The 16,184-nt window shown below is 43.7% G+C and overlaps 2 protein-coding genes across 2 annotated transcripts in view; one reads left to right on the forward strand and one right to left on the reverse strand.

Moving 5' to 3' along the window:
• SYN2 (synapsin II) overlaps positions 1 to 16,184 on the forward strand; it is a 176,284-nt gene that overhangs the window by 81,355 nt on the left and 78,745 nt on the right. The window contains exon 5 of the mRNA XM_018915255.3: positions 9,623 to 9,712. Coding sequence (XP_018770800.3) covers positions 9,623 to 9,712 — 90 coding nt within the window. The remainder of the gene's footprint in view (positions 1 to 9,622; positions 9,713 to 16,184) is intronic.
• TIMP4 (TIMP metallopeptidase inhibitor 4) overlaps positions 14,081 to 16,184 on the reverse strand; it is a 30,738-nt gene continuing 28,634 nt past the window's right edge. Inside the window, exon 5 of the mRNA XM_018915250.3 lies at positions 14,081 to 15,656. Coding sequence (XP_018770795.3) covers positions 15,459 to 15,656 — 198 coding nt within the window. The 3' untranslated portion in view covers positions 14,081 to 15,458. The remainder of the gene's footprint in view (positions 15,657 to 16,184) is intronic.

Below are 16,184 nucleotides of genomic sequence, written 5' to 3' on the forward strand. Positions count from 1 at the left end.
TCCAATTAAGAGCCTATCACAGAACACCTGTCCGGCCGCCTCGGTCTGAGAAGACTTCTTGTTTAGACATTCTTTTCTATTCTTAGCATGGCTTAGTAGTGAAATCCTTCTCACTATTCTTTTAGTATAGTTTTTATATATTATATATCATATAATAATAAATCAAGCCTTCTGATACATGGAGTCAACTTTGTCGTCTCTTCCCTCATCATGGGACCCCTGTGAACGGGGTAACAGAAACCCACCGTGGAAACCCACCCTGGAAATCTCCACCCTGGAATTCCAGCATGGCAACCCTCCCCGGAAATCTCCACTCTGGAAATCACCATGGAAATCCACCCTGGAAATCCACACTGGAAAACTACCATGGAAAGCCAGCATAGAAATCTCTACCCTGGAAACCCACTCTGGAAAGCCACCATGGAAATCCACCATGAAAACCCACCATGAAAACCACCCAGGAAACCCACCAGGGAAATCCACCCTGGAAATCTTCTCCCTGGAAACCCACTCTGGAAACTTACCCTAAAAATCCACCCTGGAAACATACTCTGGGAATCCATCCTGTAAATACAACCTGGAAAACCACCCTGGAAATCCATCACGGAAACCCACCATGCAAATTCACTATGGAATTCTACCCTGGAAATCTACCATGGAAACCCACCCTGGAAATCTACCCTTGAAACCCATCCTGGAAATCCAACTTGGAAAACCACCCTGTAAATCCACCAGGGAAATCCACCCTGGAAATCCACACTGGGAATCCACCATGCAAATCCATTATGGAATTCCAGCATGGAAATCTCCACCCTGGAAATCTCCACCCTGGAAATCCACCCTGGAAATCTCCACCCTGGAAATCCATCCTGGATGTTTCCACTGTGGAAATCCACTTTCAAACGCACCATGGAAACCCACCATGAAAACCCAATCTGGAAACCTGCCCTGGAAACCCACCCTGGAAACCCACCCTGGAAATCCACCACTGTTTCCTTCCTCTACAAGTTCCACTGAATTCAGTATTTTTATGGCAACCCTGTTTGAACTGGCCCTCATCTGTAAATCGCCCCACAAAGAAGGAAATCTCTCTCTGTCACCGTGAGCCCCAAACCCTTCTGAGAAGTGCTTAAGCACAAGGCCATCAAAATAAACAACAGCCCAAAGGTTTCCCTGGTCAGAGCCCTGAACTCCCTGTTCCCACAGCAGTGGAATAAAGTATTTTTTATTCAGCATTTCCTCTCTGCTGGAAGAGCACCCAGGAGGAGCACTCAGAGCCTCTCACTCCCACAAACATTTTCCTTCTCTCAATTTTCATTCCAAAGAAAGGGCTCCAGAGGGTCTCTGGATCTTGGCCTCGTGGGATTACCTATTGCTAATTCTTGTACACCAGGCATGTCTTGATCTGTGTTCTACCCCTTTCTGCTCATTGGCTGTTTTCCTTCATTTTAATCCACATGCCTTCCTTGAATCTCGCTTTCCTCACTGTTTACACATTTTGTCAGTGCCTCTTCCACCAGCCAAGGGTTCTCTCCTTGCCAGATGCCTTCTTGCCCAACCCTGCAAGCCAGGAGATGTTTTTACGTCTCTGTGACCATTTTCTGCTTCTTTAGGATTTTTTTTTAATCCTGTTTTTCCAACTGTTGTAGAAAACTTTTTATTTTTCTCCCATGGATGCACCCTGCTAATTTGTAAGCCAGTTCATGCAGCTCTTCAGTTCATGCAGCTCTTCCAAGGGCATGAGGTTTTTATTTAACACTTTTTTTTTTTTTTCATCCTGTAGAAGCTCTTAATGGTTTGCATCTCATCAGCTGTAATTCTAATGTGGAAATATCCCAGCAGTTAATGACGGGGTGATTAGCAGCAGGAGAGCTGTGCCTCTCAAATTGCAGTTCTCATGCTGCAGGGGAAGTGCTGGAGCCCAGAAAATGCCCTTGGAAATTCTGGACAGCTGGAGCAGACAGCCCAAATCCCTCTGGGAAGGGCCAGCACAGCCCCCTGGGGCTGAGCAGCTCCATCTCAGGAGGTGCTGCGAGAACCCCAGAGGTGAGGAGGGAGCAGGAAGGGAAGGAGGTGAGGAAATCTCAGCTGCAGTCGCAGGCAAGGGGGAGTGTGGAAGGGGCTAACAGTGGGCCTGTTAGCTAAAAAAGTGAGAAGTAAGAAGCTGATAAGGAGCTCTCTCCAAGGCTGTCACCAAGGAGACCCAGAGAAGAGAGGAACTGAAGAAAGAGAAGAACTTTGCAGCTGGACGAAGTATTTTTAGGAAGTTAAGTCACTGTAAATTCTCACCAATAGAATTATGTTGATTTGTTGTGGCCAATAGTTAGGATAGAAGAAGCATAAACAATTGGGACATGCAGAAAAGATCAGCCATGTTCAGGAACAAAGAGTTGCCAGCTGAGACTGCCTGTGGTCTCGGCTTTGTCTCGTGACCCCTCGACAGCAACAGGGGCGATGCTGCTGCTCCTGGGCACGGCTCCAGGGGAAGGTGCAGCAGGGACAGATGTCATCTCAGGGGGCACAGATCCCCTGGGGGTGACCCCCTCGGGGGTGCAGGCTGGGCTCACAGCCTCAGGAACACCTCCCCTTGGCACAGAACTCAGCGGGCAATCCTTGCACCCCCAGTCCCGCTGTGGTGGCTTGGGGTCCTGCTGGAAAACCACTGGGACACTGGGACACAAGACACATGGTGGACTTTGGACCTCACTAACATTGCAGATTTGGGAACAGGATGCCTTGGCAAGGGCAAGCAGAGCTTTGAGGGTTAAATCAAGATTGCAAGAGGATTCAATCAGAGGGTGTCACTGACATATTTTCTGAAAAATCCTTTTGCTAGGATTTTTCTCCTGAGAAGCTGAGAAGCCTCAGAAAATAAATGTAAACAATAACTATTTGATGGCTGTAGAATGTAGTCTAGCGATGCTTTACCAACAGCTGCCTCTTTGATTGGTCTCATGTGAATATTTGTACCTGATGACCAATCCCAGCCAGCTGTGTCGAGCTCTCTGAGTTTGTCACAGGTTTTTTATTATTATTTTTTTAACTTTCTGATGTTTCTTTTTCCTTTTTTTAGTATCATTCTAGTATATCATTTTCTTATAATAAATATCATATCATATCATATCATATCATATCATATCATATCATATCATATCATATCATATCAATCATATCATATCATATATCATATAATATCATTTTAGTATATAATTTTCTCATCATATCATATCATATCAAATCGTTTTAGTATATAATTTTCTTTTAATATAATATAATATCATAAAATAGTGAATCAGCCTTCTGAAACAGTCAAGATTCTCATCTCTCTCCTCGTCCTGGGGACTCTCAAACACCTCCACAAGAGGGGTTTACCAGGAAAAGCAAAATTGCATCAGACTTCTGCAAGCAAGAGATGTTTAAAATGTTTAATTTTGTTTATGTGATGATTACCCCAATCACTGTAGTAAAACATTCCTAGTCTTCCCAGAAGAATTATATAAGCAGTTGTACTCCACGAGAAATTGGGATTTTTCAACCATCACCCCAAATCCCCATCTCCCTCTCTTCATCACTGATGAAAACCACTGGAGGAGCACCGAGTTCTGTTCCAGTTCCCATCTCCCCTGCACTCAGCTCGTGCCCAAACTCATTTTTAGGAGCTGTTTCCCCCTTCAGTGGCAGTGCCAAGGTCTGGGTGGGCTTTGGGTGTTGTTGGCTGTGTACAAATTCCAAATAGGATGAGACTGCTAGGAACGTGGTTTAAGTTGTTTTATTTTTTAGCATCAGTTTTAGAAAAAAAATGGGAAGGTGCCAGCAGCTCACATTTTAGGCAGTAGATCAAGAACTTCATGTTACAACTTATAAAATAAGTTTTTTGACTAATTACACAGAGCAAAAGCACATTGACAGCAGTTCTGTTTAATTGTATAATTAAATAAGCACACGTACTTTTGGTTAAAACAATGTTTTCTTATTTTGAGTACAATATTTGCTTGTGAGCCTTAAAATACACAATGTACAGAGCTCTGCCAGCTCCTGCTGGCAGAGGAGGGTGCCAGCTGCAGGCAGGGTCTGCTCCCCTCCATCCTCCTGTGAGGTGGCAAACCTGTGTGAACTCAGCCCTCTGGAAAGGCACCCAGGGTTGGCTCAGGTGTGAGGGAAGTAATGTTCACCAATCTCAACCAAGAAGCACGAAAAAGGTAACACAGATGCTTCCCAGGTGATGATAATATTTAAAATACAGAAATTTAATATTAAAAGGCAGTACAGACACTGTGTTTGAAATGCAGATCTAGGGAAACATCTTGGCCAAAGTTGATTGAACATGTGTCCAATGTGTCCTTCCAGCCCTTTCCACACAGCTGCTCCATTCCTCCTCCCCCTGAAGGGTCTCAAGGGTTTCTGTCCCAGTTTGTTGGCCCCCAAGGACCCCTCTGTGTGCTTCATCTCTCACTCTCACAAGATAACTCAGCCTTTATGGAGTGAGCAGCCTCAATTCTGAGCCTCAGCCTGGAAAGGGACATTGCAGCCTGGAAAGGGACATTGCAGCCTGGAAACGGACATTGCAGCCTGGAAATGGACATTTCAGCCTGGAAATGGACATTTCAGCCTGGAATGGGACATTTCAGCCTGGAATAGGACATTTCAGCCTGGAAATGGACATTTCAGCCTGAAAATGGACATTTCAGCCTGGAAATGGACAGTTCACCCTGGAATGGGACATTTCAGCCTGGAATAGGAGATTTCAGCCTGGAAAGGGACATTTCAGCCTGGAATAGGACATTTCAGCCTGGAAAGGGACATTGCAGCCTGGAAATAGACTTCTGGTCATTTTTCCTGGTGCCATCTGAGGAGATGAAGAAATCAATTTCTTTGTTAATTTTTTTTTTTTGGTGTCATTTTCTTTGTTAAATCCCTATGTTAAATTGTAACATACCCAGCCCATAATACAAACCCAGCCTGCAGACCCTCCAGGGGCCCTGTGCAGGTCATTGTGGGACAAAGGGACCTTCCCTTGGTGCATGGAAAGGGAAAATCCCATGGCAGAGGCCCCTATCCCTGGTGAGCACTGAGATCACACCAGGAAATTGGAAAAATTAACTTCAGGAACTTCAGTCACAAATTCTGATCCTCTTTCATGCATTTAGAAGGAGGCAAGTTTAGAGCTGGGCATCCAGAGGAAAAGTGGAATGTTTTTTATTTCATAGAATTTCTTCACCCTTGAGATGAGCCCAACACCTCAGAACAGCCAGAGCTGAGTTAAATCTCAGCTGAAATTGGGGTTTTTAATGGGACAGGTTGAAGAAGTGTTGACCCATCCAAGTTTTTCCAGCTCCCAGAGGATGCCATCTCCTCTGGGTGGTGTAACAGGCTGCCCAGAGAGGCTGGGTATTGTTCCAGCTCCCATGAAGCCCCAGATGACCAGCTGGAGTTCTCAGCTTGTGGAGAGGAAAGGTTTGGAGCCCTCAAAAGAGGGAAATCTCTGCCAGAACAGGCTCAGTAACACCCGGGGCTCCTGCCTGAGCAGGGAACAGGTGAGGGAGGTGCCATTCCTGGAGTTCAAACCCTGCTAAATTCCTTCAGCCCAGGGAATTCCCCCCTGGCAGGGGCAGTGCCACAGGTCCTGCAGCCTGGCCAGAGGGGTTGGCAGCTCTCTGGAACCAGAGGCAGCACCATCAGCAGGAGCTGGGTTTAAATACCATACCTGGTTATCTTTGAGGGAGGGGTTGGTGTGGTTTGCCCAGGAACAAACCCCAGCCCCTCAGCAGGGGCAGAGGTGGAATTCAGCACATTTTAACTCCTCTCAAGGAGCTAACTCAGGCAAGGGAGTTACCTGGCTCTCTCTGAAGGCAGCAAAGGGATTTTGGGGAACTCCTGCTTGGTTACTGCACCATCTGTGCAGTCCCACTTAGAGTTCCTCTCTTGGGGTGGGGAAACCCCGGGAAGATTTGATACAAAACCAAAGGGAATCAGTGGGGTTTTTTGACTAAATGTTTCTCCTCTGTCACACCTGGCTGGAGAGGAGGAAAAGCTCAGCTCTCACTGTCCTGTTCTGTTCTAAAGGAACAATCCTGGGTGTGGGAGGATTTCATCCTGACTGGGAAAGAGCTGACATTACAACCAATGCTGCAAAACCCAACCTTTTCCTTTTAAAATAATTATCTGCAAACTGCAAGCACATGTACCTGAGGATATCCCTTTTTGACTGAAAACAAGATGCAAAACTGAAAAATGAAAAGTAAATTCAGCTGTCTCAACTCAGAACTTTTTTTCCACTTTTTTGTTTGTTTCTTAAGATGTAAAAATGATTTCTGCTGAAATAATAACCTCTGGGTGCTGGGAGGCTTTTAGATGATTATGGGTTTTGATATCCATATAAAATATTTCACTGGCTCTGTTAATATTTTCCATTTCATGAGCATCCCATGTCTGTAAACATTTGACATTGGATTGGATAATTCAGTAATTTATCATCTAAAAAGATGATGCTCCTGCCCAGGACTGGTGTTCAGCTGCTGAAAAGGAAAATACAAAAATATATAATCCAAATCTCACTTAAACATTGATAGAAGGTCATTAAAACTTAAATGAAATTCTTCTTTATCAATAGCCCAGCAGCAATCAAGGAAAATAAAACAGATTTATGGCAATGTATGGATGTACAGTTGGAATACTGAAATTTGGGATGAATTTGGGCTGAATTTATTATTTCAGGTTGCATTTTTTTGGGGGGGGGGAATGATTGGCAGGAGATTCCCAGATGTGAAGGCAGGGAGGTGAAGCAGCATCTCAGCAGGGGAAAGGATAAATCCTCCCTTGGAGAGATTTCTCTCTTCTGCCTCAAAAACTGAAACCTGCTTTTCCTACCTGCTGTTTCCTGAATTGCTGCATTAGAGGACCCTTTGGAGTGATACAAGTCTGTTTTCTGTGGTTGGTACTATGTTATTTTAACTAAACAAGCATTTGCTAGCATTAATCTCAATGACAGCTTTCTTACCTCTTGCATGAATGACACAACCCCTACCAAAAAATGCCATTTTCTCAGGGTCTTCCTCTCCCTCACAGTGAAAATGGAAAAGAAAATAGGGAAAGAAGCACAGGAAACACAATCATGGGATTTTATTTTTTTCTTTGGTGGTTTTTACATAAAGATAGGTGAATAGATTTATTTAAACCTAACAATGGCTTGGCAAAAATGATGTATTTAATGGTCAGAATTTGGCATTTGGCTCTTGCATCAGGACTGAAATAATGAGTAAGCTGTCAGGAATCCCCTTCACAAACCACCTTATTTTGGTAGCTGTGAGAATATTTCCTTCCCTTGAGGCCTGGTTTGCACAGCCCACAGCCCAGCTCCAGTTCCTTGGCTTTTGGTGAAGACTGCTCATCATTAAGGTATTTTCCACTGGCCTTCCAAATTTAAAGATGTATTTTACCAAACCTAAGTAAACACCACTAAATTAAACAAGTCCTCTTAGCCAGCTGGAAATGCAAGCAAAGCTTTCATGGGTTGTTTTTTTTTTTTTTCCCTTTTTTTGCTCTGCCTGCCCCCTGAGCCTCTCCTCAGAGTGGGTGTTTTATCTGCATTATGGACAGAGCTCCACTGTGCTGTTTGCAAGCAGCAAATCCCACTGTTCAGTGCTGTGCTGAGCTGTTGGTGTCCCACGCTGGCACGGTGACAGCTGAGCACATCACAGGCACAGCCAAGCCAGCCTGGGCAGCCCTGGAACTGCTCTGCCCCTGGCCTGCCAGAGCCTCCTGCTCCTGGAACCTCAGCCCGGGCTCAGGGGGCATTTCCTGTCCCAGATGTCACCAGAGGAGAGGGGTCTGCCCAGCAGAGACAGGGAACAGCCCCAAAGCCATCCCTGTTTAATAAAGGGTGCTCTTGGTCTGCATGGGAATGTTCTTTGTGTAGCTGCTGCAGTGCAGAGTGCAGGGTGTGCCATGGGAGCTTTAAAGGAATGTTATATCAGAATATTCTATAGGAAACATGGACAGGGATGGCATAACAGGGAGCAGTTTAAATCATCCCCATCCAAGGATGGCCACGTGTTATATCAGAATATTCTATAGGAAACATGGACAGGGATGGCATAACAGGGAGCAGTCTAAATCATCCCCATCTTTGGTGGTGGGACAAGATTATTCTAATGTAACACATGGTTTTAGATCAGAATATTCTATAGAAAACACAAACAGGAATGACATACAGGGAGCAGTTTAAATCACCCCATCCAAGGGTGGCCATGTGTTATGTCAGAATATTCTATAGGAAACATGAACAGGGATGGCATAACAGGGAGCAGTTTAAATCATCCCCATCTTTCGTGGTGGGGCAAGAATGGCCATGTGTTATATCAGAATTTTCTACAGAAAACATGAGTAGGAGTGGCATAACAGGGAGCAGTTTAAATTATCTTCATCTTTGGTGGTGGGACAAGAATATTCCAAGGATGGCCATGTGTTTTATCAGAATATTCTATAGGAAACATGAACAGGAATGGCATACAGGGAACAGTTTAAATCAGCCCCATCTTTGGTGGTGGGGCAAGAATATTCTGATGTAACACGTGGTGTTGTATCAGGATATTCTATAAAATCATCAATAGGATTGGCATAACAAGGAGCAGTTTAAATCATGAGCAGGTTAAATCAAGAATGGCAATGTTTTATATCAGAATATTCTATAGAAAACATGAATAGGAAAGGCATAACAGGGAGCAGTCTAAATCATCCCCATCTTTGGTGGTGGGACAAGATTATTCTGATATAACACGTGGTTTTAGATCAGAATATTCTATAGAAAACATGAGCAGGAATGTCATACAGGGAGCAGTTTAAATCACCTCCATCTTTGGTGGTGGGACAAGAATGGCCATGTGTTATATCAGAATATTCTATAGGAAACATGAACAGGAATGGCATAACAGGCAGCAGTTTAAATCACCACCATCTTTGGTGGTGGGACAAGAATATTCTATATAACACATGGTTTTATATCAGAATATTCTGTAAAAAACATGAATAGGATTGGCATAGAGGGAGCAGTTTAAATCAGCCCATCCAAGGGTGGCCATGTGGGAATGGCTGGTGGCTGCAGCCCAGGAGATGAAACCCCTCCAGTCTGTTCCTCACCTGCCCTGTTGGCATGGCACAGTTACTTTTGTCTCTTTGCCAGCACTGCCAAATCAATGTCAGGGAGGTGCCAGCCACTGAATGAATGGTGAATGTGCCTGGGCTTTAGGTTTAGGAGGACAGAAAAGGCAAAATTACAATAATTTTATCATTGCAGAATCACCTTCAAGCATACAGACAATGAGATATCTGAAATCCAGTACTCCCATTATTTCATCTCCTGTACCTGTGAGGGTTCAACTTTTCAAGGTGTTTTTCTGTGTTGGTCTGTACATGAAGTCACAGCTTGGGTGGATTGAAGGGCTGTGGGAGGAGGAGGAGGAGGAGGAGGAGGAGGAGGAGGAGGAGGAGGAGAGGGGATGCACCCCTGAATCTGCTGAGTTCATCAAACACCCAAGACAAGAAGCAAAACCTCCTGAGCAGGGGCTCATGATGGCACAGTGTGGTTCCTCTCCTGAGCTTTGCTTTGCTCTGCTTTCTTTTGCAGTTTGCCCAGCTGGTGTCTGTCTACAAAGCCTTGGGCCCAGAGAAGTTCCCTCTGATCGAGCAGACGTTCTACCCAAACCACAAGGAGATGGTAGGTGCAAGCAGCAGTGCTGAACCTGCTCCCTGAGCCTCTGAAACAGGGGCTGGGGAACACAACCCTCTTCTCCCATTTACTGCATGCTCCAAAAGCCTTTCTGGCAGCTTTGGGGGGGTGGGACAGGGTGAGCACTTGAAATCCCTCTGATGGTGAGCTGGAGTGTGCTCACGTGGCACAGTGGTCACTTTTCAGCTGCCCAGCTGCAGATCTCAGAGAGATTAAATGCCTGCAAAGGCACTGAACAGCTCTGTAAGTGCAGGAGTCACTCCCACGGTTGGTTTTCCCCCCAGTTTTCCTTCCTGGTGCACTCCCAGTGTGTGTTGTGTTTGGAGGTGATGCCAAGCTCAGCCCAAACCAGGCTGGATTGTGACCTGTGACCCTCAGCTAGCTGGGCTAACACTGATTCCCTGTGCTCCAGAGGCAGAGAATGCCACAGCTGAGCCTGACAGAGCCCAGGGAGCACTGGCTGATGGTTTTAGGTGTGGTTTTATTTTGGGCAGCAGTGAGGAGCAGGGAGTGGGACACAGTGACCTTAAGGGATCCTTCAAACTTGACATTGGCTGTCATTGTATTGCAAACAGCAGGACTTTGGGGTGCATTGCTAAACTGCAGTCCATAGGAACAAGGAACATTTCATTTGGGGGCAAGAACTAATGTTTCAGACTTAGAGATTTAGATGGTATATTTTTCTGAGGGTAGAACCCTGTGAGTGGTTTTCCCTGTCTTCATCCCTCTACATGGCTCATTAAAGCCAGAACTTATAAGTTATTTCTCTTTTTTTTTTTTTTTGAACTTTTGAATGTCGTTCTCCACAGCCAAGTAATTTTTTTTTAACATATTTCTATGGTAATGAATGTTAATGTGGAGAAAATGAATCCATTTGGGAATTGCATTGCCTCTGAGAACTGCTGCAAGAGCTGCCTGTGATGACACCCATTTGTTTGGTTTTATTCCTCCCAAGAAAGCATCTGGAACTTTGTGGCTTGGGAAATGATCAGGCAGTGTGGTACAGGACAACATTTTGTTTGAATTTCTGGAGTGGGTTGTAAGATGATCTGGAAATCAGAGTCTTCTGATGCTGCACTGGAACCACATCATGTTATTTTCTTTTGGGTTCTCATCACTTTATCAACAGCTGGCCTCGCTGGCATTTGTTGATGCAGAATTTGGCAATTACAGTTTAATTTTTTTTTTTTTTAATTTTTTTTTTTTTTTTTTTTTTTTTTTTTGTGTTCCTCTTGCTTTTTTTTCCTTCCCTTTTTGTTCCCCAAATGGGAACGTGGAGCTGTCCCCCCCTCCAGTGCAAACCAGCTCAGGGGGGACCTGGGGAGAGGGAAAAAGCCCCAGATTCCCTCTCTGGGAGCTGAGGGTGAGCTGAGCGTGCCAGAGGTTCTCCTTTCACCCTCTGCTGATTTGTGCTGAGGCTTTGGGCAGTGCAAGGTAAACAAACAAAGATTCCATTCTTTGGTGAAAAAACAGAGCTGCTTTAATGAAACACTTCTTGAAACAGAAACATTCCTCCCAGACTGATCACAGAAAAAGCTGTGAGGCTTTTGAACTCATTGCAGCCTGAGTCACACCTGCAGCCTTTGCCTCAGCAATCAGCTCCCATTATTTCACTGCATTCCCACCTCTCCTCTTCTCTGCAAAAACAACATGGATTTCCCAACTGAGCTGCTGAACAATTTATTTAAAACCTATCTGGAACGTTGAGGAAACACCAGCAATATTCCAGGTGGTGATTTCTTTTCCCTGTTCACCTAAAGAAACTCCCTTCTCTCTTCTTTTCCCTACTCTCACCAAGAGTCATGTGAGCCATTTCCAAATTAAATCAAAATGCTGTGCCAGGCTGGGTTTCTGCTCTACCCCCTCATGTAGCACAAACACAGCTTCAAAAGGAAAAGGAAAACATTGCAAAAAGAATCTGCTGTTGAGAAGGTATCAGTGCCACTACACTAAAAATCCTGATATGAAAATAACATATTCAGAATGGTCAAGCCTTTTGAGAGTCTTCCTCAGGGAAAAAAAAATCTCATTCTGAGCTGGGTATTGTAAAGTTTTCCTTGCCACGTTTATTGATATGAGGGGAAAAAGCAAATCTTGGCACCATCCATTGTGGGGAGTTTGGGCAGATTTCTGCTCAGCCAGAAATCAAAGTGGACAGACCTTCACTGTGGAACACCTCACAAGGGATATTTTATGGAACCCTCATGAGGGATATTTTATAGCAGGAAAAGTAGGAAATTTTTAATTACTAATTGTGGCATGCAATTTGTATTATGGTCTGTCCATAAATATCAGAGAAAGCATTACTTTGTGCAAGGTGCACAGAGAAGGCAAGCTGGGCTGGCTGAGTTGAGGTTCAGGTCTAATTCCTGTAAAACTGAATTAGGAGCAGAGCTCTGGGGAGCTGAAAAGCAGAGAATACCTGTGTGCTGCTCTCCAAAAGGCACCAGCCCATCCAAAGGGACTTGGAGACAAATGCCACAGGACTGGTGTTGAATATTAACCACTGAATATTAAACATTGAATATTGACCACTGAATATTACCCACTGAATATTAAACATTGAATATTAACCACTGAATATTAACCACTGAATATTAACCACTGAATATTAACCACTGAATATTAACCACTGAATATTAACCATTGAATATTAACCATTGAATATTAACCACTGAATATTATCACTGAATATTAACCACTGAATATTAACCATTGAATATTAACCATTGAATATTACCCACTGAATATTACCCACTAAATATTAACCACTGAATATTAACCACTGAATATTAATCACTGAATATTAACCACTGAATATACCATGAATATTAACCACTGAATATTACCCACTGAATATTAACCACTGAATATTAACCCCTGAATATTACTGTGAATATTAACCCCTGAATATTAACCACTGAATATTACCCACTGAATATTAACCCTGAATATTTACCATTGAATTACCTGAATTAACCCTGAATATTACCTGAATATTAACCACTGATATAATCCTGAATATATCACTGAATATTAACCACTGCATATAACCCCTGAATATTAACCACTGAATATTAACCACTGAATATTAACCATTGAATATTACCCACTGAATATTAACCACTGAATATTAATCACTGAATATTAACCATTGAATATTAACCTCTGTGGTTATTAAGCTCTGTGGGATTGCCTAGGTATTGGTTTGCTCTGACACAAGGAAATAAAGCCTGCCTTTGAATCTTCCTGGAAATTAATATTATAAATGCACAGCACTGTCAGTAAATAGCTCTGCCAAGGATGTCACTGCAATATCAGTTCTTTTTCAGAAGAAATGTAGCTTTTTATTTTTTTTCTTCATTTATGTAAGTCTGTGGTCCAAGTTGTTAGTGCTGGGAAATTTTTGCTTTGTCTTGAGTAAAGCAGAAAACAAGCTGGGCTTTCCATTTGGCAGCACATAGATGTGGTTTTAATTCAGGGTTGTAAATTAAAAGAGCCAGACTGATTTACAGTAAATAAAAACTGAAATATTGGCTTTGATGTGGTAAAGGACACGTGTTCCTCAAAGGATAATGGCACACTTTCCTGTTGGCCTTGCACCACTTGTATTTCACTGGAAATGTGTAAACCTAGTCACAGAAAAGTAAATCTATTTTGGAAGAACGTTTCCAAACCTGTCCTTTAGGGAGTAAAATCTGTCAGAAAAGGCAACTGCTGGAGATTCCCATGCTGCATGAGGGCTCTGCCCCTTTTTTGGGGGCACAAATAGTCTGGACTTTGGCATTGACACTTCCCAAAGTGTCACCACGGTGACTTGAATTACTTTTACCAACTTAAATATGTGTGTGAAGGATTAGTTACTAACTCCAGTCATCAATTTAGGAAAGTTATGAGACTAAAAAAGTTACAGGCAAAAAATGTGCTGTCACCCTTCTCTAGTTTGAGTTCTCAACTAGCCAAATGCACTGACAGGGTATGGTGGGAGCTCCTGCATGAAAACCAATTAAATCCCATTAAACAGGCTCAATCATCTGAGAGCTTCCAGAAATCATTGCAGTGTGAGTTCTGCAGTATTTATTGCATGTGTTTGCAGGTCAGTTTCTAAAGGTTTAACAGTGCTGGGGTGCAAGTGCTGGTCATGTATTCAGGGAGGTTTTAAGGGCTGCAGCTGCCCTGAGGATTCACATGGTTTTTGTAGCTCTGAGCAGTTTTAGCCTGTCATCGTTTGGGCTTGGAATTTGTCCCATGGAAAGCTCAAATCCATGGATTAATGCTTCCACCCCTGGATTAAAAATCTGGCTTTTCCTTCAGCAAGGTGTGGTTAGTCCATAGGAATGCTGACTTGGGAAGGGGGTTTTGATTATCAAGGCTGCTTCTTAATTTAGTTCTCAATGGAAGTTACAACTCTGTGGATAAAGGGAGCTGTGACACAAGGAAAGTACAAAATGTGGGGCACAGATTGTTTTAATCACAGAAGCGTTCAACTCGATTCAACACATGAGGAAATATTTGTGAAATTGTTTTTTTAATAGCACATTGTTATAATATTTTACATATACACTGTACAATAATTCTTTTATATCCAAGACTTTCATACAGAAAAAAAAAAAAAAAAAAGTTCTATAAAACATTCCAGAAAGATTTGGAATAAACCACGGGGAGCTCTCAACCTGCAGGTGATCAAAACAGGGGCAAAATTTGTTCTTGAACATTGATACAGGCAAAATTCTGACATAATTGGTTCCTGAACATGGATACTGGCAAAATTCTGGCAAAATTTTTTCTTGCACACTGATATTGGCAAAATTTGTTCTTGTACATTGATATTGGTAAAATTGGCAACATTCTGGCAAAATTTGCTCCTGAACATTGATATTGGCAAAATTCAGGCATAATTTGTTCTTGAACATTGATATTGGCAAAATTCTGGAAAAATTCTGGCAAAATTTGTTCCTGAACATTCATGTTGGAAAAATTCTGGCAAAATTTGTTCTTGCACATGGAAATTGGCAAAATTCTGGCACAATTTCTTCTTGAACATTCATATTGGAAAAACTTGGTTTTGTACATTGAAATTGTCAAAATTCTGGCAAAATTGGTCTTGTACATTGACATTGGCAAAATTCTGGCAAAATATGTTCCTGAACATTCATATTGGCAAAATTGGTTCTTGAACACTGACATTGGCAAAATTCAGGCAAAATTGGTTCTTGAACATTCATATTGGAAAAATGTGTTCTTGAACATTGATATTGGCAAAATTCTGGCAAAATTTGTTCCTGAACATTGATATTGGCAAAAATTTGTTCTTGAACATTGATATTGGCAAAATTCTGGCAAAATTGGTTCTTGAACATTAATTTGGCAAAATTTATTCTTGAACATTGATATTAGCAAAGTTCTGGCAAAATTGGTTCTTGCACATTGACATTGGCAAAATCCTGGCAAAATTTGTTCTGGTACATTGACATTGGCAATATTCTGGCAAAATTCTGGACACAATTGGTTGTGATACGTTCCTATTGGCAAGAAGGGGGTTTGTTGTGCCTTGGAGGACGCTGCCAGCCCTCTGTGCAAAGCCTAACAGAGCAGAGCAGGTGCCTGCAGGAGGTTTGTCCCTCGCCTGCACCGCTGCCAGCCCCACGGGCCCTTTGGGGACGCGGTGCTGGTGTCTAGGCCGGGCGCGCGCGGGCGGATGGAAGGAGCCTCCCAGGGCGCGCTTGGCGGGCTCTCAGGGCTCGCTGATGTCCATGAACTCCTTCTCAGGGGGAGGCCCCCCCCGGTACCAGCTGCAGGTGCCGTCGCTGCGGCGGATGCAGGCGTAGTGGCGCGCCTGGTGGCCCTGCAGCCGCCGCTCCAGCAGCCAGTCCGTCCACAGGCACTCGTTGGGCGCCGTGATGGAGCAGGGCACCGAGTAGCACGTGGTGATCTGGGGAGACACCCGCCCTTCAGCACCCTGCAGCCCCCCTGCACTGGGGGTGCTCCCAGAATTGGGAATGAATGGGGTTCATTTACAGCTATCTGCTCTGCACTCGCCTTGCATTCTCCCTTGGACTGGGGGTGTTCCAAATATTGGGAATTAATGGGGTTTGTTTAGAGTTATCTGCTCTGCACTCACCCTGCAGCCCCCCTGGACTGGGGGTGTTCCCAGAATTGAGAATGAATGGGGTTTGTTTAGAGTTATCTGCTCTGCACTCGCCCTGCATTCTCCCTTGGACTGGGGGTGTTCCAAATATTGGGAATTAATGGGGTTTGTTTAGAGTTATCTGCTCTGCATTCACCCTGCAGCCCCCCTGGACTGGGGGTGTTCCCAGAATTGAGAATGAATGGGGTTTGTTTAGAGTTATCTGCTCTGCACTCGCCCTGCATTCTCCCTTGGACTGGGGGTGTTCCAAATATTGGGAATTAATGGGGTTTGTTTAGAGTTATCTGCTCTGCACTCGCCTTGTAGCCCCCC

This window comes from Serinus canaria, chromosome 12 (genome assembly GCF_022539315.1).
Source record: "Serinus canaria isolate serCan28SL12 chromosome 12, serCan2020, whole genome shotgun sequence".
In the NCBI taxonomy this organism is placed as follows: domain Eukaryota; kingdom Metazoa; phylum Chordata; class Aves; order Passeriformes; family Fringillidae; genus Serinus; species Serinus canaria.